Source organism: Dendrobates tinctorius, unplaced genomic scaffold, assembly GCF_039654945.1.
Source record: "Dendrobates tinctorius isolate UK_male_01 unplaced genomic scaffold, ASM3965494v1 ptg000155l, whole genome shotgun sequence".
NCBI lineage: Eukaryota > Metazoa > Chordata > Amphibia > Anura > Dendrobatidae > Dendrobates > Dendrobates tinctorius.
The window spans coordinates 4,365,657-4,390,347 of NW_027361822.1; the positions used below are offsets into that span (position 1 = coordinate 4,365,657).

General features: G+C 45.8%; 1 protein-coding gene across 1 annotated transcript in view; it reads right to left on the reverse strand.

The window, feature by feature from the left end:
- Positions 1-24,691, reverse strand: part of LOC141051168 (uncharacterized) — a 255,536-nt gene that overhangs the window by 196,999 nt on the left and 33,846 nt on the right. Inside the window, 1 exon segment of the mRNA XM_073548033.1 lies at positions 6,678-7,076. Within this exon segment, the coding sequence (XP_073404134.1) occupies positions 6,678-7,076 (399 nt within the window).

Genomic DNA, 24,691 nt, shown 5'->3' on the forward strand with positions numbered 1-24,691 from the left:
CCACACCAGAGGTTCCCATTTTGGAGTATGTCCAAAGATTTAGGTAGAAGATGAAGTACCTCATGGCCTTAGCCCATCTGAATTTAAAAGTACTCATGAAAGGCAACAATTTACTTGTGGACAGAAGGTTCTTGTACTAGTACCATTATGCAAAAACAAGCTGCAAGCCATGTGAGTCAAGGAGTCTATCCTTTGCACCCATGGGTGCATTGGACAAATTTACTCTGATCAAAGATCTTTACTTGTTTTGCAGGCAGCCGACTTTCAAGTTACTTTATCATCAACCATCCATTATTGATTCTTTGCCACAGGATGAGAGACAGACGTTTCATGATCTCCTGGAGTTGTTACAGGAACATGAGGGGACAGGTAATACCAATGAAAATTTATGGTGAGTACCATTACAGGTTGCACCCTCTTTTTAAATCTTTCCAACCGTACACATTTTTTAATCACAGTCAGTAGATATTGCCAAATTAAAAACTAATAGACATCAGGGTGAAAATCCTGGACCAAGTGGAAGGTCAGCCTTGTTCAGACTCAAGAACAATACCCCTTTTACTTTAAAAGAGGCTGATAAAGGGGGAAATATTGTTTTGTGGCCTACTGAAATGTACATCAGGGAAGCTAAAGGCCCCGTCTCACTAAGCGATCTCGGTAGCGAGATCGCTGCCGAGTCATAACTTTTGTGACGTAACAGCAATCTCACCAGCGAGATTGCTATGTGTGACAGCGATCAGCGAGCGGCCCCCCTGCCGGTATCGCTGATCGCTGCAAGAAACCTCTGGACATTTCTTTGGTCGCTGGTCTCCCGCTGGCCAGCACGCATCGCTGTGTGTGACAGGCGGGAGACCAGCGATCCAACAACCATTTTTAAGAATAAATTAGATTGTTTACATCTATCCACCAAGTGTAACAACATCTTGACTAAGAAAGAATTTACCTTCTTGTCAACACAGCATCTGGTGGTTCCAACCTTATATCTACTCCCAAAAATCCACAAATCTGTCCAAGATCCTCCAGGTAGGCCTATCATTGCGGGCATCGGCAGCCTTTGTGAACAGCCTTGCATATATTTAGATCCATTTTTTGCAGCCATTTGTCACCTCATTAGGTTCCTATATTCAGGACACATCTCATTTGATTCGTCAACTAAAGGACAGCTCTGTTCCGCAGGATACTATTCTCGTAAACATGGACGATATACCAGTATAAGTCACATGCTTGGAATTGAAGCAGTCTCTATCTTTCTCAATCAACAGATCTCAGGTAACCATAGACATTATTCGTTTGTCCTGGATGTGCTATATTTTGTACTTTCAAACAGTTATTTCGTCTTTGACCGTGTCTTTTACAAGAGGATCACTGGCATGGCAATGGGGGCACGCTGTGCACTCTCCTATGCCAACCTCTTTTTGGGTTGGTGGGAGGAGACACAGGTGCGCCCATTGACCACCTTCCAAACCAGCGTCTATCGCTGGTTTCCTTATATAACGCCAGCAGTCTTCATGGTAATTAAGAAGGGGGAGGAATGTGATGACAACATTTTTTCTTAATTATGCCACACGTAAATTGTGTAGCCTCAGTATCATAAACTGTTGTCTGAAGTGTGAAGAAACAGGATTATATCTTAGTTACCCAGACCACTATTTTAAGCAAACCAATCAGAATATGCTGTTATCTATACTTTTCATTGTGTAAAGGCCCCGTCACACACAGCGATCTCGCTAGCGAGATCGCTGATTTTGTGACGCCACAGCGAGATCGCTGTGTGTGACGGGGATCAGCGACCGGCCCCCCTGCCGGGTATCGCTGATTGTGCTCGATCGGCCTGGATGCTGGTTTCTAATGTAAACATCAGGTATCCAGGAGCCACGGCTCTTGGATACCCGCTGTATACCTTGGAAACCGGCGTACACGCTGGTTTAAAAGGTAAACAGCGGGTATCCAGGAGCTTCATATTTTAATCTTTTATTTCTGTCTGAACTTACTGTATTTTGTCTCCTTTTATAATATCTTTTGTATTTTTGTAAACATTGCCTATATTTTCTGGAGTAAACTTATAAATTTACTAGTTTCGTTCTCCTTACTCTATGATCGAACCGACACGTACTCCGCCAAATCACATTACCTGAGGGTTGGTTCCTGCCCCGATATAGGCTTTAGTATCAAACAAGAAACTGGTGTCAGTGTAGCATCCTGATGGTATTGGAGAATCCTGGCAGTGACGTATCGGATGTTTATGTGTGTTTATCCCTGGCCTGGGATAGGTGATATACATATCGCCCTCACTGCAGAGTGTTCAATAGCCATTACAAGACAAGGCAGCCTTTCTGGCGACTAATTACCCTAGGTGCAGTTCCCTGACTGACCTGAAGATAAGGGGGGGCACCAGAAAGCTGCAGTTCCTAACCGAAACTGAAAGTGGAAACAACAGTTGTGGGGTTAATTATATATCCATGACACCTGGGCCAAGGAAAAAAAAACTGGACTGCTGCTCAGTGGTCCAAGGTGTTGTTTTAAGATGAAAGCAAATTTTGCATTTAATTTGGAAATCAAGGTCCCTGAGTTTCGAGGAAGAGAAGAGAAGCACACAATCCAAGGTGCTTGAGGTCTAGTGTGAAGTTTCCACAATCACTGATGGTCTGGGGAGGCAAGTTATTTGCTGATGTAGGTCCACTGTGTTTTATCAAGACCAAAGTCAGCGCAGATGTCTACCAGGAAATTTTAGAGAACTTCATGCTTCCCTCTGCTGACAAGCTTTTTGGAGATGGAAATTTCATTCTCCAGCAGGACTTGGCACCTGTACACACTGCCAAAATTACCAATACCTGTTTTAAAAACAACAGTATCACTGTGCTCGATTGGACAGCAAATTTGTCTGACCTTAACCCCATAGGGTATCGTCAAGAGAAACATGAGAGACACCAGACCCAACAATGTAGACGAGCTGAAGGCTGCTATCAAAGCAACCTGGGCTATCATATCACCTCAGCAGTGCCACAGGCTGATCGCCTCCATGCCACGCCGCATTGATGCAGTTATTTATGGAAAAGGAGCCCTGACCAAGTATTACCTGCATTTACTGAACTTACATTTCAGTATGCCAACATTTAGGATTTTAAAATAGTTTTTCAAGCTGGTGTTAAAAAGTATTCTAATTTACTGAGATAATGACTTTTGGGTGTTCATTGGCTATAAGCCACAATCATCAACATTAACAGAAATAAACACTTGAAATAGATCACTCTGTTTGTAATAACTCTATATAATATATGAATTTCACTTTGTATTAAAGAACTAATAAACTTTTTGATGATATTCTAATTTTGTGAGAAGCACTTGTAGCTTTCCTCAACGTCACTGATGGGTATTGTGATGCCCCCAACACCTGATCCATAATTTTTTTCCATTTTTTCTTCCAAGAGGCGACACTACTGCTTTGCAGAATCTAGTATATGCCACAAGAAGTCCTGTACCCTTTTTAGCTCAAGCTACGATTTTTTAAGTTTAAGACCTATCCTAAGTTTACGTAAGAGGTCAAAACTCGCCAGTTGAGCTCTGCAGTGTTGGATCGAGTTGCCTATCATTAAGAAGTCGTCCAGGTAAGGGACAATCAAGATGTCCTGCTCCATCAGGTGTACCATTGCTTCTGCCACAAGTTTCGTAAATACTCAAGCGGCCGCCGCGAAGCCGAAAGGGAGGCCTTTGTACTGAAAAAGATCTGGAGACCGCTACCTTGAGGAACCTCTAAGAGTCTTTGTGTATGTGATATTATGCATCCCTCAAGTCCAGCAATGTCATAAAGCAATCTGGAAACAAGATATTGACAGTTGCTTTTATGGACACGATTTTGAATGTCTGAGCCTTAAGAGACTTGTTCAGTTTTATTATTGCCCTGAAGTATCGTCTGCTTTCTTCACCAGAAACAATGAGCAGTAGAATCCTTCTGTCTTTGCCTGGGGAGGGGGCTGTGTGTACTGTATGTGTTTTATATTTTTTAACATTCAACACATTAGCCGGATGATGGGTCTACTACTGTCCCATCATTGGCTAATGGTGTCCCTGTAGCAGGCATAGCCGGATGGGACTAGTAGTCCCATCGGACGATGCCTGCCTGCCTGCACACAGACACACACACAGCCCCACAGACCCCCGCACAGACACAGATTCACGCAGACCCCCGCACACACATACACGCACAGTCTCCGCCCACACACTTCCCTCCTCCCAATCTGCAGCGTTTCTTGCACCCACATCCGCAGCAAATCTGCAGATCTTTTCTACATCTGCTGTTTTGCTGCGGATGTGCCTGACTCAATGGAAGTCAATGGGTGCAGAAATGATGCAGATCCACAAAAAGAATTGACATGCTGCGGAAAAAAAAAATGTTGCAAATCTACGTGAATTTTTCTGCAGCATGTGCACAACAAATCTCCATTTCCCATAGACTAACATTGACTGTGCACTGTACTGCAGATTTGATGTGAATCCGTGCTGCCAAAAATGCTGCGGATCTGCATCTAAATCTGCAACGTGTGCACACAGCCTTACAGCTTTGACCACACCATCTACTTCTAATGGGAAACAATAGCGCCCTCCCATCTCTTCCTCTGAGGATGAAGAAGAGTCCAATTAACCAGAGTCTCTCTGTTCTTTCCTGATTCAGGGCACCTCCTGCTAATCTTTTGCCTCTTGATACTACCCACCTGGGAGAGGGATTTAAAGGCGCTTTCAAAGTCTGATCCGATTGCAGATCTTAACTCCGAGAAATTTGTTGTCTCCTCACATGCCACCTGCACTATGCATTATTGGCAGAGCCTTTTTTCCCAGGTGATAGGTAAATCCTCGTTACAAATTGGGCAACGCATGTGCTTCATCTTAGCCAAGCATTTTCCTCCCGGTTTTGAAGGAGGAATGGGATCCACTAATGGGCCGCTGGAGATTTAACCACCATGTCAGAGCTCTTGCTCTGCTGTGTATAGTGGCTGCTGGAATGTCCAATCCGCCGGAATGAGGGTTCATGCTACCGCACCTCCTTGGTTACTGCTGCCTTGGCTGTTGTGCTGGCTGCTAAGGTGGGTCATCCTGTGCCTCTATTCCTAAATGGGACCGCCTATGCTGCCGGGAACATCTTACCACACCCCCTTTTGAACTCAGGCAGCCTTAGTGCGTTCCATGTCTCCTTCCAGTTTCCTCGCAGGAAGTTCCTTCTGGTCATGTGACTTGCCGGCCACGTCATCAGGGGGCGACTCTGGTGTGTTCCTGCGCATGCACAGAGATGGACGCCTGAAAGCCGGCACACGTGCCACTCCCGCACACCCTGAAAGGCCCTCGGTCCCAGTGGTATCGGCTTCAGGAGAACGCACCAACCGCAGCAGGGGAAACTCCGCCGCCTGTATTGGTCTGGCGAGTCCTGGACTCCGTTCTTCCATCTTCTTTCTTTAGCTACACCACAACTGAAAGGATCCCCATCAAGTACAGGAAATCAATTGATGCGAGGGAGAGGTACTGCCCTTTTTATCTGTAGGTTTCTTGTCCTTGAAGGGCGGATTCCCTCTTTCCACGGTGCTATCATGAGGGAAGGAAAAATAAGATATAGGGGATCTCCTTGAGAACAAAGAAAAGATTCTATTGTGTTTTACAAATATATCTCATGTAAATTTAAATTGGACCCAGAAAGTCTGTTGAGGAGGGGGTCCATTTATTGAATGAGAAGCCCAAGAAGGGATTCTGCATATGTAAATGGAACAATAATATTTATTTACCTACATCTGGGAATGCAAGCCTCCATGGTAATAATGAAACTGGCAAAGTATTTTTTACATTCTGAACACAAATATGGCTAGTCCCCTTTGTGAGATCTCTGATGTTTAAGATTTGATTTCACTGTATAACATTTTCCACATTTTGAACATGAATATGGCGTCTCCCTTTTATGTGCAAGATGTGATTTCTTTTTAAAACTTTTCTCACATTGAGAATATGAAAATGGTTTCTCCCCTGTGTGCATTATATGATGTGACAGTATGGTATTTCTGTGTAAAACATTTCTCACATTCTGAACATGATTATGGCTTCTCACCTGAGTCTTTTCTGATGCTTAACAAGACTTGATTTCACTGTAAAACATATTTCACATTCTAAACAAGAAAAAAGGCTTCTCCCTGTGTGACTTCTCAAATGTGCAAGAAGATTTGATTTTTGTGCAAAATATTTCCCACAATCCAAACATGAAAATGGCTTCTCACCTGTGTGATTTCTCTCATGGGCAGCAAGATTTGATTTGTGGGTAAAACATTTCCCACATTCTGAACATGATTATGGCTTCTCACCTATGTGTTTTTCCCGATGCTTAACAAGACTTGATTTCACTGTAAAACACTTTCCACATTCTGTACATGAAAAAGGCTTCTCCCCTGTGTGACTTCTCTGATGTGCAACAAGATTTGTTTTATGTGTAAAACATTTCCCACATTCTGAACATGAAAATGGCTTTTCTCCTGTGTGACTTCTTTGATGTGCAAGAAGATTTGATTTTTGTGTAAAGCATTTTCCACATTCTGAACATGGAAATGGCTTCTCCCCTGTGTGACTTCGTTGATGTGCAATAAGATTTGATTTTTGTATAAAACATTTCCCACACTCTGAACACGAATATGGCTTCAAGTTCTCACCTGTGTGTCTTTTCTGATGCTTAACAAGACTTGATTTCACTGTAAAACTCTTTCCACATTCAGAACATGAAAAAGACTTGTCCCCTGTGTGACTTCTCTGATGTGCAAGAAGATTTGATTTTTGTTTAAAACATTTTTCACACCCTGAACATGAATATGGGTTATTTTTTCTGTGAGCTCTTTGATGTTCACTATAAAGTCTGTTATTTTTGTTTTGCATAATAGTCTGTGATGATTCAGAAGACAGAAGCTTTTCAAAAGGATCAGATGGTAGATCTTTACTGTGAAGGGCTGGGGATAAATCCAGAATATTGTCATGTTTTTCACATGTATCCGGTGTGGTAGTATAATCATGTGCAGTAAAATCTGAAAGTTTCCTCGATCTACTGGTACAATCATCTGCAAGGAATAAAATGCAAATTATAATATACTGCCTTGAAAATAAGTTAATAATTATAATATTTATACTTTCCATAACATTTCTGTACTAATTGTACTAAAATTCGATTAGGAACTGATGATGGCACTAATGGCAGCAATAGATATTAAAGAGGTCCATGTTTTAGTGTACCTGTCACCAAACTTTTGTGAAATATAAAATATTTATTTATATTTAATTAAATTTTAAATGAAATCTAAGAGGTCAACTTCCACAAAAATTCTCAAAACTATCCAACCACATTCACTTTCCATATAACAAATATAAAACCAACAAACAATACTGAAGTGCAGTCAATGAAACACACTGTTAGGGTTTGCGGAACGCACTAAATATAATATGATAAAGTGCGTTCGCAACCTGGGGTCCACCGTGCAGAGATGGAAAACTGAAGCTAATGTGAACAATGGCAAACAGGAGGGTAGTGCTATAGCAACCTAAGCAAACAGTGTTAACCGTCACACTGTGTGGACAGTAGCCTAATAAGCGCACTCTGTTATGCCACAGAGCGATAAGCAAATAACTGAACTAAAAGTGCTGTACCCTGTTACAAGTCACAGGGCACCGCAGGTATGGCACTAGTGAGGTCTTTATGGCTCCCTCTAGAACGCTGGGGTTAGAGTCTGACCGGACCCACATTGCGCACAAAGTTGCATAAGCAACTCCACTACTTGGCGCTGACGCTAGGCACTGTCTCTGCCGCCTACCTGCACTATTAGCCTAGGCACTAGCTGGCAAGGCTGAACAACTCATGCATACCAAGGGTATGGATTTCATAATAAGTCAATCACCAGAGACAAGCATACGTGCATACAACACACACCACATGGTCTATACTAGCGCACACGCTGAGATCCATTTATAGATCCAAGTACGCCAGGACCTTGCTAGTGGACCAATCTGAGCTCACTTCAGGGTCTGAGCAGCTGAACACCGACCTTCAATGAGAGGTTGCCACCTCACGAGCATGATCAGTAGGGCTAAACCCGGACTTAGTCTCAGAAACGACTGTTCGCTGCTGTTCGTTGTTGATTGCTATAGCTGAACCTGGAGAGGCAGCAGCAATCAATCGCACAGCACGGATCTGAGCAATACGCTGAGACCGATGTCTCTGCTGAGCAGGATCCACTGCGGCAGAGACTGAATGGGAGACCACAGGAGAAGACACAGCTTGGGATCCATCCTGTGCAGATGAAGAATCCCGGCGCCTAACACACACAAGGGACATATGTTAACCACTGAAAAATACAGAAAACTAGTCTGAGCCCAAAGACACAAAGGGGATATAATATATATTTATTATTAAATAACACAATATTTTCAAAATACAGCCCAATAAAACCTGTTCAGAAGGTAACCCCTTAAGAACGCAGGGGGGGCATGGCCAGAGAGGGATGAGAGTGTACATCTGCTGCAGAAGCTCCCGCTTAGCATCTGCTATATCCATTATCTGCAGCTGCTTAATCTGGGCCAAACACCCTTACATACCAGGAGCATCTGTTGCTGGCACAGTGTACCAAAAATCTTGTGCCTGCGCAGTGATGGATGGCAAACGGAGCTCAAAGAAGACAGCGGAGGAGCTTTAGAGATGGATCCAGGATGGCGCTGGCGGGGAAGAGGTGCTGTCGGCAGGACCAGAGGATGCAGCGGGGGAGACCCCAGGAGATCTGATGCAGTGGCTAAGCTGCGAAGATTTGCCAGACAGGAGGATGTGACCCAGAGCTTAGCGGGGCCCAGTGGGAAGTAGAGAAAGAATTGTGCAGTATGTGGAGGAGATGGAGGAGGAGGAGGAAGGAGCAGAGAGTGATGGCGGGAGCCAGGCCAGTCTGCAGGAAGAGGAAGAAGTGGACTGTGGAGTGGTGGTTGAGGGCACGAAACTGCACATAAGTGGACTGCAGATTCCTGAGGAGCCCACTCTGAAATATGTTTTTAAGGTGGTCCTGCACTGCCACACTACCATTACTGATGTGGCAGCAAAACTGGGCTGATATGTCTAAGCTGCAGCACACAATGCACGTCACCAAGGAGAGAATGGGAGAGGCTGAAAAACGTATCAGCAACACTGAGGACTATATAACAAAAGCTGACAAGACTACTAAACGCATTAATGCTGCAATCTCTGCCATGCAAGCAAATAGAATGACCTCGAGAACAGGTCCAGGCGCAAAAATGCACGGCTGATAGGGGTGCTCACAAGACGGAGGGTTCGGCGCCAACAGTTTTTTTGAAAAATGGTTACTAAACAACATAGGCTGTGATAAGTTGTCTCGAATGTATGCAATTGAAAGAGCATATTGTCACGGTCCCCGTGCCTCCAGACACTCACCTTCCCGGGCCATCCTCCTCCACGCGCGCTCACGCTGCAGCCTCTCCTCCCTCTGCTCCGGCGCCGGCGTCCTCCTCTGTCCGGCCTCTGGCCAGTGACGTCATTACAGGCTCTGCACCTGCGCAGTAGGTCGCGCCCGAGCCTCCATCTCTGACGTCATCACCGGCGGTGCCCTGACCCGGTAGCACCGCCGGACCAATGGGGGCACAGCTGCATGTATATCAGGCCGCCCTCACATAATGGAGGCGCCTGATCGTTGTTGTTATACAGCAGCTGTAGGTTTCTATCCTGACCTGCACTGAGCCTGCTTCCCCCTGACGGTTCTGTGTTTCCTTGCAGCCTCTACCCGACTCCAGTCCTGCCTGCCTGTGTCCGTGCCCGCTACCCGACTCCAGCCCTGCCTGCCTGTGTCCGTGCCCGCTACCCAACTCCAGTCCTGCCTGCCTGTGTCCGTGCCCGCTACCCAACGCCAGCCAGTCCTGCCTGCCTGTGACCGTATCTGCTACCAGGCTCCGGCCCAGCCTGCCTGTGTCCGTACCCGCTATCTGACTCCGATCCAGTCCTCCTGTGCCCGTACCCGCTTCCTGACTCCAGTCCCGCCTTCCTGTGTTAAGCTCTTGTACCCATTCCAAGCCGCCCCTTTTGGTTCCGGCTGCCGTGGCATTCGAACCCCTGGACCTGCTCCTAACGGTCCTGTATAGGAGTCGGGTCCACCTGGTTGCTCGTCCGGGGTCCCTCGGTGCCACGGTCCAGAGGGTCCACTCCGGGATTTCACCTTATCCAGCGAGCTTACACATATCGTGTTCTTACACATCACCTCCCCCCCGGACGGTCTCCTAGACAAGTGCTGGTTAAGGTCCTACATTACCGGGATAGAGTTGCAATTCTCAGGGATGCCAGAGACCATCCAGATCTTAAGATAAATGGCTCCAGGATCTCCATATTACCGGACTTCTCCAATGAGGTGCAGAAACAGAGGGCCAAATTTGCTAACATTAAGAGGAGACTGAGAGAGCTTGGTGTCACCAACTCGATGTTGTATCCGGTCAAATTGAGAGTGGTCGCTGAGGGGACAGTACAATTCTTCACGGAAGATAAGGAGGCACTCAGGAGGCTAGACAGTAATGAGCAACTCCTGCGCTTCGCCAAACCAAAGGACTCTACTGGTTGACAGGGTCATTCTCTTCTCTTCTTTCTTTATTTTATGGAGCAGTCCATTAGCTTCTTTTCTCCCTTTTGCACTTTTATTCCTGGTTTTTTGATTGCGTGTCCAGACCGTCGATAGACATGAGTATTCTTTGTTAGACTGGAAAATGTTGTAATTTACTTGGCTGCAATTTCAAGTCATGTGGAATTCCCAAAGGATTCGGATGTGTTGCAGGACTGTTGGACGGGATTGACAGTCTGTTTCGGAAAAAGTGCGCCCTCTCCTCCGTATCAGGAGAGGATGGAAAGATGGGGCTGGGTTTTCTTGTTTTTTTGTTAAGTGGGGGGTGGGGGGGGCATTCATTTATTGTTCGTCACACTGGTCACGGCAGTCACAGTTTCAGTTGTAATCGGATGAAAGATTGGGTGGCAATATGTTTGTAAGAAAGAAAATGTCTGGTAGAATGTGGATTGTGAGTTGGAATGTTAGGAGGTTGGCGTCTGGTGTGAAACTGCAGGCTGTGTTTAAATTTTTCACTGATGTCAAGCCGTCGGTGATCTGTCCACAAGAAACTCATATGGAAAAGGAGAGAACACATTTTCTAGCTAAAAGATGGGTACAGACGGGGCATCACGTGACCTATTCAACGTATTCTCGAGGGGTTAGCATCCTTCTTTGCTCTGGCTTGCCTTTTGAACATTGTAAAGTGATTATAGGCCCGCTGGCTAGATTTATATGCCTGCTCTGTAAACTGTATGGCTCCTTGATGTGGCTGGTTTCCATATATATTCCACCGCCATATTGCGGGAAATTGCTCCACAGGATTCTGGAGATAGTGGAAGAATCCTCAGGTGTACCGTTTATGATAGTGGATGATTTTAATAATATTCCAGATGCACATTGGGGCAGGGGTAGACGAGAGGCACTGAGACCGGGAGGTAACTGTACTCTATTTGGAACGGTTCTGAAGGAAATTGCACAGCATGACTTATGGAGGATCCGTCACCCTGGTGTGTATAAGTATTCTTGTTTCTCGTCTTCCTTTGCGTCACTGTCGAGAATTGACCTGGCCTTAGGTAACGATTTGATGTTGGGCCTTGTTGTGGAGGTAACGTATCGAGCTAGAGCGATATCGGATCAGTCCCCTATGAGTGTGATACTTGAGGAAGTGGGGTCTGTGCCTGCTAGAAAGCCCATGTGGAGACTAAACCCGTTTGATTACAATTAATTGATTTGGATGGACATATGGAGGGGGACATTAGAGAATATTTCAAAATTAACACTGGGACTGCTTCAAGTCTTGATGGTGTGGGAAGCCATGAAGGCTTACCTTACAGGGCTTTGCAAAAAGGAAATATCTCAGGTAAAAGCAGAAACTGGCAGGAGAGACCAGATGTTAATAAGAGAATTGGAGGAAGCAGAGGAGGCATTAATCACTAATCAGTCCCCAGGGGCGCAGGGACGGTTGCGGGAGGCACAGACCAAAGTATGTCAGATGGCAGTGAGGATGGCGGAACGTAAGAGAATGTTTCATACTATGAAATTTTTTGAGGAGGGGAACAAGTCGGGTCATCTCCTTTCTAGGATAGTAGCCGCACAGAGAGATTCTACTCATATAGTCGCACTGAGGGGGAGAGACGGGTGTGAACATACCGGTAGCAAAGTAATTTTAGAGGTGATGTCGGAGTACTATTCGGATCTTTATAAATCACGGGTGCGGCCAGGGGTAGATGAGATTGACAGCTTTTTGGGAGATACAGCTTCCCAGGCTCTCGGCGGCAGATCAGAGTCTTCCTGAGGAGCCATTTGCCTTGGAGAAACTTGACGCTGCCCTGGCCGCTATGCCTATTGGTAGAGCCCCCGGGGTGGATGGGATTCCGGGAAAAGTGTACAAAAAAATATAAGGAGACTATGCTCTCTGCCTTACTGGAGATGTATGGTGCTGGTTTGGTGAGGGGTGGGGGTGGGGGAAGAGTTGCCACCGTCCATGCGGGAGGCAATAATTGTAGTGTTGCCAAAGCAGGGAAAAGATCCGGTGGATCCAGCTTCATATCGTCCAATTTCGACGACAGACATTAAACTCCTGGCTAAGATGCTGGCTAACCGTCTTAATAAGGTAATAACGACAGTAATACATCGGGACCAATCAGGGTTTATGCCTAATAGTTCTACAGCAAACAATTTTACACGGTTGTTTCTTAACATGCAGGCAAGAGAGGACAATGTGGGTCGGAGGGTTATGGTGTCCTTAGACGCTGCTAAGGTGTTTGACTGCGTGGAGTGGAGGTACCTGTGGGCAGTAATGAGGACAATGGGTTTTGGTGAGACTTTCATAGGTTGGGTGCAGCTGTTATACTCATTTCCAAAAGCTAAAGCACGGGTGAGTAGTCTCTTGTCTGGGGACTTTCCACTGTTCAGGGGAACGCGGCAGGGTTTTCCTTTGTCACCTCTATTGTTCGCGATCGCAGTAGAGCCTTTGGCGGCGGCAATACAGAGGGATAAAGCTGTAAGGGGTTATAAAGCCACGAGGAGAAGGTAGCCCTTTACGCAGACAATGTGCTATTATACTTAGGAGATGAACGGGAATCTTTGAGGGTTGCTATGTATAGAATTACTAAATTTGGGACTATCTCAGGACTATGCATTAATTGGGACAAGTCAGTGTTGCTCCCGTTGGATGTAGCAGCTCCCCTGACACCTGACGCTGAGATTCCTCTACGGCTGGTTACCGAGTTCAAATATTTGGGCATTGTGATTTCGGCCAAGATAGAGGACTATGAGCGGCTCAATTTGACTCTTCTGCTTGGGAGATTTCAGCAGAAGATTGGAGCCTGGAAGAAGCTGTTTGTCGGCCGCAGGTAGAGTTAATTTGATTAAAAATTATACTTATGCCTCAACTCCTCTATATGTTTCATAATACTCCAGTGGGGTTGGCACAAAATAAATTTTATAGGATCAACTCTTTATTTAGGCATCTGATTTGGAAGAGTGGACGGTCACGCATTAACTGGAATATCTGCAAAGACCAAAAGATGAGGGAGGTTTAGCGGTCTTTAACCCATGGATATATTATGTAGCGTGCCAATGCCAACATATAGTGGGTTGGGGAGAATCCAGACAATGTACATCAGCTGGGATAATCACGGAATTTATAGTGGGGAGGGGCCCATTATTAGCTAGTTTGGAAGCAGGCCGATTTAGACTAAGCCCTTAAAAAATTCCAACTATAGATATGATGGGGAAGGTCTGGAAGAAGAGCAAGCAGTGGAGAGGTATAACAGAATTTACACGCTACACGGCGATCAGGTTTGACCCTAGAATGGTGGAGCTAAAGCGATTGCAAGGGTTTGGTCAGTGGAGGCGTATTGGCATTTGGTTTGTGTTGCAGCTGTTTGATGGTGGCATTCTTAAGACGTTTGAAATGCTTAGGAAGGAGTTCCCTTTGAGCCAGAATTTATTTTTCCAGTATCTGCAGCTGAGACATGCTCTCAATAAACAGATTGAGGTGTCGCGAGTGGTTTTGCAGTCAGATAGTTTATTGAATCTCATAGGACCTCAGAGGAACATGAGGGGGTTCATTACCTTAATGTACAGGGGTCTTTTGGACACATTTTTCCTATGACATCTGTTAATGTTGAGAGAGAAATGAGAGGCAGACTTGGGTTTGATTTCGGAGTCTCAGTGGGAGTCCATATTACAATACAGTATATTCCCAAGGTGTCTTTGAGTGAGGTCAAGAGGGTGTCGCAGTTATACTTAGTTTATAGAGTATACAGGACTCCAGTGTGGATGATGAAGGCAGGACTGAGAGGAGATTCAAAATGCCCAAGATGTTCTGATGGGGATGCAGACCTTCTACACATGATGTGGTTCTGTCCTCGCCTTCAGCCCTTCTGGGTGAAAATTCTTAATTTGATTCAGGAGGTAATGGGGGTGACTATTCCGTGTAACCCACTGACTTTCCTGCTGGGATGCGTGGATGATATTGCTACTGATGAATGGAGGAGATTGGCTATTGCTAGGTTTCTGTATGCTGCTAGGAAACTTATCGCGGTGCATTGGTTAGATGAAAAACCGCCAGTTAAACCAGAATTTGTGACTAGAATAAATGTTATTGTCCTAATGGAAAAAATATATATATTAAGAGAGGTCATCATACACAATTTGAAAATATTTGGGGTGGATGGCTGGATTATCCGGGTGTCCATAGAGAAGAAAGTGGATAGGCACATACCGTCCCGTGCAAAATAATCCTTTATTGTGGCATCAAGTTACCAACAGCAGACAGATAAAACCATGGCGCAAATACAGACGACGACTGTTAAGCGCTTACATTGCGCTTCAACTTACATTGCGCTTCAATGCGGCCGCGCGTCCACGCAGGCGCCATAAGCAAGACATCATGTGATGTCATAGGACGGGCAGCGCAGGTGCGTGAAAAAGAAATGAACGCTGAGGATGCGGCGCCAAATTCAAAAGCAGGACATGGCTGATGGATGTGAGGCGTCTGTGTCCGGGGGGGGAAAGACCTGCCCCCCGGTCAAACTTCAGGTATGTCTGACCAATTTTATTTCGGCGGTGGAAGGGACACTAAATATAAGAGCCACCTTGACAGAATGCAGCATTAGTGCTGCACAAGGTGGCTTTTACTTAAAAACGCCTTGAGGGTGTGACAGGTTCCCTTTAAAGTTGTTACTTAAAGTAAAAACAAAAATTTGTATTGGAAAATTTCTATCAGTCTGGAACTTGTACCAAACTGTGTTACAATTTGGATATATGTTTTAATAAAAAATACTTAACGCAACCAATATTTGATTTTGCATTTTCATTATTTTCCTTCTCTTTCTCCAAGAGTCCACTTTTTCATATTCCTGACAACATAGATATTATGAGGGAATTTTTTTCTTTTTTTGCAGGATGAGTTGTTGTTTTGTATGACACCATTCAGAATACCATATAATTTACTAAAATTAGAAATAAAAAAGCCAAAAGTTGGGAAAAATCAGTAACTACCTTCAGTGATAATTTTGTTTTCCCAAGTCAGTGCTTGACATTTTTTCATTTTGATTTCATCTTGATTTTTAAAAAAAAATATATATATATTTTATCATAGGAAAACAGTGAAAATAATTTTGCCATTGCTGTTTGGGTTCTGAGTTCATTGTGCTATAACATTACCTCGAACATGATTCCCCAGGTCAGAGCAATTACAGAGATGCAATACTTGTAAGTTTGTAAAAAAAAAAAAAAAAATTGGTATCTGTTGCCATTCATAGAGAATCATAACTTTTCTCCCATCATTGAAGCTGTATGGGGGATTGTTTTTTGCTTGGTGAGCTGATATTTGGTACAAGTTTATTGGTTTTTACTAGTGATGGGCGAAATGCTCGGGTGCTCGTTGCTCGGATCGAGCAAATTGGAATGCTCGGGTGCTCGACCTGAGCAACGAGCCCAATGTAAGTCTATGGGAAACTCGAGCATTTTTCCGGCCCCCTTCCCCCGACAGTCACTAGAGGGACTAGAAAATGCAGAAATCGATGGGAACAGTGTTCAAATGACAGGACCTCCAAGGCATAGAGAGCCAGTTCATGCCACATGTCCAGCTTGGATACCCAATAATTATAAGGCACAGAGGAATCATGGAGGATGTTGGTACTGTTAGCAAGGTACTCCCTCAGCATCTTCCAAAACTTTGCACTTGTTGTGAGAGTATCTCACACCTCAGGGCCTGTGCGATGGGAGGGTCTGAGAAAACTCTCCCAGAACTTTGCCAGTGTTCCCCTGCCTCTGCTGGATTGGAGTGGTGTCTCTCTCACCTGTATTCATTGGTTTTAATAATTCCGCAAAATTTTGAGAACGCAAGGGTCATGGGAAAGGCAGCGTAACATAAACTCAGCCATGCGTGCCAGACTGCTAACAGGCAAGACTTCCGTGACCTCACCAAGAGGATGACTGACCATGCTCTACTCCTCCTCCTCCCTGTCCTCAGGCCATCCACGCTGAACAGACGGTATGACAGTTGTGCAGGTAGTACCATCTACAGAGCATGAAACTAGCTCCTGTTCTTCCTCCTCCTCTTCCTCTGTGTCACCCAATCCATGTTGGGATGAGATGATGCTGGGCTGTGTGTAATCACCCTGTATGGTTACTTGCTCTCTCTCATCTTGCTCCGCCTGCAATGCATCCTCTGTGATTGTGAGCAGAGAGCGTTTCAGAACACAGAGAAGCGGGATGATGACGCTAATTATGGCATCATCGCCGCTCACCATCTTGGTGGAGTCCTCAAAAGTTTTGGAGGATGGTACATATCTGACATCCATGTCCACTCCCGAGGTCCTATGTGTGGAGTCTGAACTGAATACCGACAGCCTTGTTGATGCTGGTAGTCAACAACTTCCCTCATCTGCTCACAAATCCTTTCTAACATCTGCAGTGTAGACTTCCAATGCGTGGAGACATCACACACCAGTCAGTGAGCCGGAAGCTGCAAACGCTGCTGAAGCACGGCAAGGGCGGCGGAAGCTGGAGCGCTCTTTCTAAAATAGGCACACAGGCGGTGAACTTTCACAAGCAGATCCGGCAGCTCCGGGTAGGTTTTTAGAAACCACTGAACCACGAGGTTAAGCACATCTGCCAGGCATGGTACGTGTGTGAGCTAGCCGCCACTAGGTTCCAGCCATTGTCACACATGACCATGCCTGGCTGTAGGTTCAGCGGTGTGAGCAACAGATCTGCCTGCTCTTTCAGAGCTGTCCACAACTCTTCAGCATTGTGTGTGCCTTTTGCTGCTTGGCTGAGGCAGTGCTGCTGTGCTTCCAGCTTGTGACTGATGTGATCATTTCAGAGATGGAGGCTAAAGAGGATGAGGTGCAGGAGCTGTAGACTGTGGGGGCAACCCTGATTGACGTAGGACCCGCAATCCTCGGCGTCGGATGTGTTCCATCCCAAGGTCCGACTGGGTCCCTGCTTCTACTATGTGGTTCCACTATTACTCCCCAGCAACATTCCCGCTGTCTTGGGGTCATACTTGACTCCGAGTTTTCCTTTGCCCCCCCCACATTCGATCACTGGCTCGCTCTTGTCATCTGCACCTCAAAAACAGTTCTAGAATTCAACCTTTTCTTACTTTTGACTCTGCAAAAACTCTTACTGTTTCTCTTATTCATTCTCGCCTCGACTATTGTAACTCTCTTCTAATCGGTCTCCTTCTTACCAAACTCTCCAATCTGTCTTGAATGCTGCAGCCAGGATCATATTCCTCACCAATCGTTACAACGATGCCTCTACTTTGTGCCAGTCATTACCCTGGCTACCCATCCACTCCAGAATTCAGTATAAACTTATTACCCTCACCCACAAAGCCCTCCATTGCTCAGCACCACCCTACATCTCTTCCCTTGTTTCAGTATACCACCCTACCCGCGCCCTCCGCTCTCCTGATGACCTGAGGTTAGCAACCTCAATAATCAGAACCTCCCATTCCCGTCTCCAAGACTTTACACGTGCTGCACCAATTCTTTGGAATGCACTTCCCAGGTCAATACGATTAGTCCCCAATCCCTACAATTTTAAGCGTGCCCTGAAAACTCATTTACTCAGACTGGCCTACCGCCTCAACACATTAACCTAATCTATCCCTGTGTGGCACAGCCAAAAGTTTTACCATAACCAAGTTCCCCGCATCATGTTCCCACATGCTTTAAGTTCCATTAGCCCTTTGTGTCTGTACTGTTACACACTTAACATTATGGCTGGTCCATACAATCAGGGCAACTGTTACCACCCACCTTTCGTGTCTACCTCTTTCCTCATAGACTGTAAGCTTGCGAGCAGGGCCCTCATTCCTCTTGGTATTTGTTAGAATCTATATGATTATTGTTATGCTGTAATGTCTATTGTCTGTAAAAATGCCCTCTGAAATTTAAAGTGCTGCAGAATATGTCGGCACTATAGAAATAAAATTTATTATTATTATGTTAAATACAGTGTGCCGTCAGCGAGTTGTACCATCCCTGCCCACAAGCACTAGCCAACATGTCTGTGGTTAGGTGGACTTTCCCCAGTAACTGCATTGTTGAGGGCATGGCTAATGTTGTGGGACATGATTGTGTATTGCAGGAACGGCACACCGGGAGAAATAGAGGCGGCTGGGGACAGAGTACTGAGGGACGGCCGCCACCATCAGGTTGCGGAAAGCTTCCGTCTCCATGAGCCTAAAAGGCAACATTTCGAGCGCAAGCAGTCATGAAATGTGTGAATTTAGTAGCGTGGCCTGTGGGGTGTCGGCTGCGTATTTGCGATTGCGTTCCAAGGACTGGGGTATGGACAACTGAATGCTGCACTGGGACAAGGACGTGGACATGGAAGTACTTGATGATGGTGCTAGTTGAGCGTGTGCAATGACAGGGGCAGGGCAGGAGGCATCTTCACATGCACCATGGACGGGGATTGGCTTACACGCACAACAGCAAAAGAAGCAGTGGTGTCACCTGCAGACACTGTTCCTGGACCCTGTGCAAATGGCCTTTTTGAGGTTATCGGCAGAGTCTTTAAAAAACAACCAGACTCGGGAAGACCTAACAGTTTTACCGGCACCTTCTGTCGTGTTGGTGTTACAGGAAATGGTTGCCCGCCTTCTGTCTGTGGCCACCACACTGCTTCTTCCTGCCTGATTGGGTGCTACACCTCCCTCCCCATGTGCTGCTGTCCTCGCACTGCATGTCCTCCTGCCAGCTTGGGTCAGTTACTATATCATCCACCAACTCATTCTCCACTTCCGCACCCTGGTCCTCCTCCTGACTTTCTGGCAATTGTGTCTCATCATTGTCCACCTCTTGTGGCACTTTCCCTCTGTCACCTTCGTGTGACCGTGGCTGCGCAAATATTTGGGCATCTCCTCTTGCCCCGCTTCAAGTGGATTGGGCGAGAGGCCCAAAACTATAAATGGAAACAGTAAAGTGCTGCGGAATATGTCGGCGCTATAGAAATAAAATTTATTATTATTACAGCTCTTCAGAGTGTCCAAGTGTGGGATCAGTTGTCTCCGGGCACTCGGCATGGTGGGAGGAATAAGGATCAGGGTGAGGAATATGCGGTTGTAAGGATTCCGGACTTTCCTTTGTGCCCGTTTGCCTTTATCCAAGATGGAGTTTTGTATCTCGTCCTGTCATGGAACTTCCTTTCTGTCCTATTATTTAAGTCCGGATTGTGTGTTCCTGCTTGCCTGAGTATTTTGTGCTGTTGGCTCCAGAGCTCCTGCCCGTTGTGCTGGTGAACTCCTTGCTACTGCTACTCATTACTCGGTGGTCTGCCTTTCCTCATTTAGCTGCCTTCCATTTTCTGTGTGCTTCTGGATCCTGACCGGGGTTGCCTATTGACCTGAATACTTGGGTGTTGCCTCTTGCCTCAGAAGCTGCTGCAGTCAGTAAGAAGGTTAACTTCATATCTTCTGGACTACGTCTGTTGGGCTGTGGTGCGGGACTTGTCAGCCCTTAAAAGGTGTCTTTAGAGACCTTCCCCTGTCTACGCTTCTTATTGGACTCCCACAAACAAGCGCCGTACCTACGTGTGATCAAGTTATTGCTGGACTCCCTTGTTTAAGTACTGTGTGCATTTTCACTACCCCCTTGGTGGATAACCATGTTTAAGTACTGTATGCATACCTACTGAAATCTTTAATGGACTTCCTCATTTAAGTGTCTCGCACTTTCCTTCGTCATATAATTGCTGGACTGGTTCGTATTAGCGGTCACGTCCCGCTATTCAGTTTACTGTGATTTACTATATTGTGCTGAGCATCTCCTTACAATTGCAGGAATATCTGTGTTAGTTTGCATTCCTGTTTTGTTTAAATACATCTTTTTGCTGCAGCTTTGTTCTCAGACTGGTTTTATCCCACACTATCAGATTCTTTAGTACCTACATAATTGTTACAGAAGTCCAGACTCACGGCTACTGAGACTTGACCCTGTGGAAGACAGGGTGGTGGTGTCAGCAAAGTGACTGGAAGCATTATCCACTATCCAACCAACAAGATTTTGACACTGCTTTGGGTTCAATAGTGGTGTGCTGCGGTTCCCTATGAATTCGGACAGGAAGATCGGGTGAGAAGATGTCGGTGTTTGTTGTGGCAGAATTTCAGCTTGGCCTCGGCCTCTGCATGCACCATCACGTCTAGTTCCCCGTCCCTTGCCATGCGCCTTGCCCATTTTTAAATGGAGGACAATACTTTACACGTTCACTACAAATGGCTGAATTTGGAGCGCAACTGATGTGTGATCCGTGTGATGGAAAACCCCAGTTTAAAATATCTGGCCTGTAGGTAACTTTTTTTTTTCAGCACACTGGTGTCCATAACTTGGCTAACACTGCAAAAAAATTTAAATGGAGGTCTGAAACGGCACAATTTTGAGCGCACGGATATGTGATCCATGTGACGGACAAACCACAGTTTAAAATAGCAGTTTTTTTAGTGATGTAATATGGAAATGCTCTGGCTGTATTCTGCAGTGCCAACAAGCAAATGGAGCAGAAAAACGGTGTTCTCTGGATTGCTTTTAAAGCATATAATTAGGACTAAGATCCCTAAAAAATGATTTCTGGCCCCCGATACCTGGGGCTATGTCTACAAATATCTGCAATAGCCAGCAGCAGCAGCAGCAGCAGACAGAACTGTAATGGACCCTTGCTATATGCACTGAAGTCTGCCAGATACACTGCCTGCCTAGCATGGATATCTATGCAGCTTTATTAGCCCTTAGAAGGATGGTTAGTTAAGATGGATATGTGTATTAGAAATAGTATGACCCACAAGTACGAAGCAAACAAATCTTTCCCTAACTCAGCTGCAACTCTCCCCACACTGCCTGATTCCGGAGCAGACTGTGACAAATGGAAGCACCTCAGGGGACCTAATCCTGCAATCTCTTGAACTCTTCTTCAAAAAAAGCTGGATTACTTACCGGTAATGCTCTTTTAATGAGTCCACGACAGCACCCACTGGAGGTATCGGATCCACCCCATTTGGAACAGGAAACCCTACAGGAAAGATAAAAGGGGCGGTCCGCCTTTCCTCCTCAGTTTTGCATTTCAGAGTACCAGGAGGACCGCCAAGGATTAGGCAATGTTTTTGTATATCTAAATTTTACTTATCCATCTTTAGCAGATATACTTTATTATCGATATCTTTATCAGGGAGGGAAGTGAGCGGGTGCTGTCGTGGACTCATTAAAAGAGCATTACCGGTAAGTAATCCGGCTTTTTACCCTTCGCCACGACAGCACCCACTGGAGAGATTCCAGAGACCATCACCTGGGTGGGACCACCGTGCCAAGGACCGTCCTGCCAAAGCTTAGGTCAGAAGTTGATGAAAGGTCAAGTCTATAGTGATTATAGAAGGTGGAAGGGGATGACCAAATTGCCGCCTTACATATGGTTTCAATTGGAACGTCTCCCCTCTCGGCCCAGGAGGTCGCCATTGCTCTAGTGGAATGCGCTCTGATGCCTTCCGGAGGATTTTCATTTTTTGCGGAGTAGGCTAAACGAATGGCATCCCTGATCCATCGGGAAATGGTGCTCTTCGTGACTCCGTACCCTTTTTTATAGCCCTGAAAAGAAACGAACAGAGCCCTACACTGCCTCCAGCTTCTAGACCTCTCAATATACTTTAGGACAGTTCTTCTGACGTCCAAAGTGTGGAATTTCTGCTCCTCTGGAGTGAAGGGATCTTCAAAGAAGGTTGGGAGGTGTATGTCTTGAGATCTATGGTATTTTGTTGATACCTTAGGCAGGTACGAGGGGTCTGGCTTTAATATTACTCTATCTTGGTATACTTGAAAAAAGGGTGGAGATATGGACAGGGCCTGGATATCACCCACTCTCCTAGCAGATGTCAGCGCTACCAAGAGGGCAGTCTTGAGTGACAAGTATTTGAGGGATATCGTGTCTATCGGCTCAAAGGGTTCCTCCGTCAGGGCGTCTAAGATCAGATTTAAGTCCCATGCGGGGATTGTAGGTATGTGGACTGGAGTTGTTCATTCGCAGGCTGTGATAAATCGTGATATCCATTTATTTCCTGCTATATTATGGCCGTACAGTGCCCCTAACGCGGACACCTGTACTTTCAGTGTGTTTACTGCCAGGCCCAAGTCCTTCCCTCTCTGTAGAAATTCTAAGATAGGAACTATCGGGACTTCTGCTGTATGGGGTGCTATATGAAACTGTAGGAATTTTTTCCATATTCTTGTATAAATCTGGGTCGTGGACTCCTTCCTGCTCTGTAGGAGCGTAGCAATCAGTGTTTCAGAAAACCCTCTTGATCTTAGTAGCTGCCTTTCAAATTCCACGCCGTCAAGTGTAAGCTGTCCACTTGGGGGTGGATGAAAGGGCCTTGGGAGAGTAGGTTGGGAATCGAAGGGAGGACCCAAGGATCTGTCACTGACATAATTCGTAGCCACGAGAACCACGGCCTCTTGGGCCAGAATGGTGCTATCAGGATTACTCTCGCCCTGTCCTCTCTGATCTTCCGAATCACTTGTGGCAGGAGAATCAACGGAGGGAAGGCATATGCCAGCTTGAACTTCCATGAGGCTTGGAGGGCATCCACTATGTCTGGGTGATCTGATGGAGACAGGGAAGCAAACGTCTTTATCTGTCTGTTCTCCCTCTTGGCAAAGAGGTCCACCTGAGGTTGTCCCCATAAAGTTACTAAATCCTTGAAGATTCGGCGGTTGAGGCACCACTCCCCTTGCCGAAGTGTGTGTCGGCTTAAGAAGTCCGCCTCTTGGTTGTTCTCTCCCCTGATATGAAGAGCCGAGAGGGACAACAAACAGCTTTCGGCTAAGCTTAAGATTCTTGCCGCAGAAGACATCAGAGTCTCTGATCGAGTACCTCCCTGTCTGTTTATGTAGGCCACTGTAGTGGTGTTGTCCGATAGGATCCTGACATGTTTCTGTTGGAGCTGTGGAAGGAAATGGTGTAGAGCATAGTATACCGCTGTCAGCTCTTTTAAATTAGACGAGTATTCCCCTTCCTCTCTATTCCACCTTCCTTGACAAAAGCTATTCCCCATATGGGCTCCCCAGCCATGGGGGCTAGCATCGGTGGTTAGGATGCAGGATGGTACTATGACCCATGGGACTCCTGAGGATAGATGGTCATCATCTAGCCACCACTTTAGAGAAGTCAAGACCTCCTGAGTTAAGGTTATCTTGCTCTCGAGGTGACCACCATGTCGCCTGTCCTCTTGGAGGATCTGATGCTGAAGTGTGCGGACATGATAATGGGCCCACCGGACTGCTGGGGCACAGGAATTTAGCGACCCCAATAGCGACATTGCCCCTCTCAGAGACATGCGTGGTCTATCTATGGCTGCCTCTACTTTCTCTTTTGTGAGTGCAATCTTTACCTGAGGAAGTAGACATCTCTGGGTTGTGGAGTCTAACTGGAACCCTAAAAACATCTGGAGGGATTGCGGAACGAGTCTGGACTTCTGTATATTGATGATCCAACCTAGATCCTGCAAAGATGAGATTGCGTCAGCCACACGTTTGGTACATTGGGTGACCGAGTTCCCGATTATTAGGAAGTCGTCTAGGTAAGGTACGATTAGAGTGTCTTTTTGGCGAAGATAGGCCATCACCTTGGTGAAGATTCTTGGCGCTGTAGAGAGGCCAAAAGGCATGGCTGTATACTGAGAATGACGGATCTTGTCTTCGAACACCACTGCGACCCTTAGGTATTTTTGGTATCTATCATGGATAGGAAGATGATAGTAAGCATCTTTTAAGTCAATTCCTGCCATTACACAGTTTGGAAAGAGAAGCTTTATGGTGGATCTGAATGATTCCATCTTAAACTTATAATTTCTTATAAACGTATTAAGCTTCCTTAAATTAATAATCGTTCTAAACGTACCGTCTGGTTTGGAAATTAAAAATAAAGGAGAGTAGAATCCTCTACCTTCCTGTCCCACTGGGACCTCCACTAAAACCCCCTTAGATAGTAGGCTCCGAATTTCTTCTTCGAGGGCCTTTTGTTGAACTAAAGAGTTAAGGCGGGTTATGATAAAGAAATCATAAGGGGTTTGAAGGAATTCTATTTTC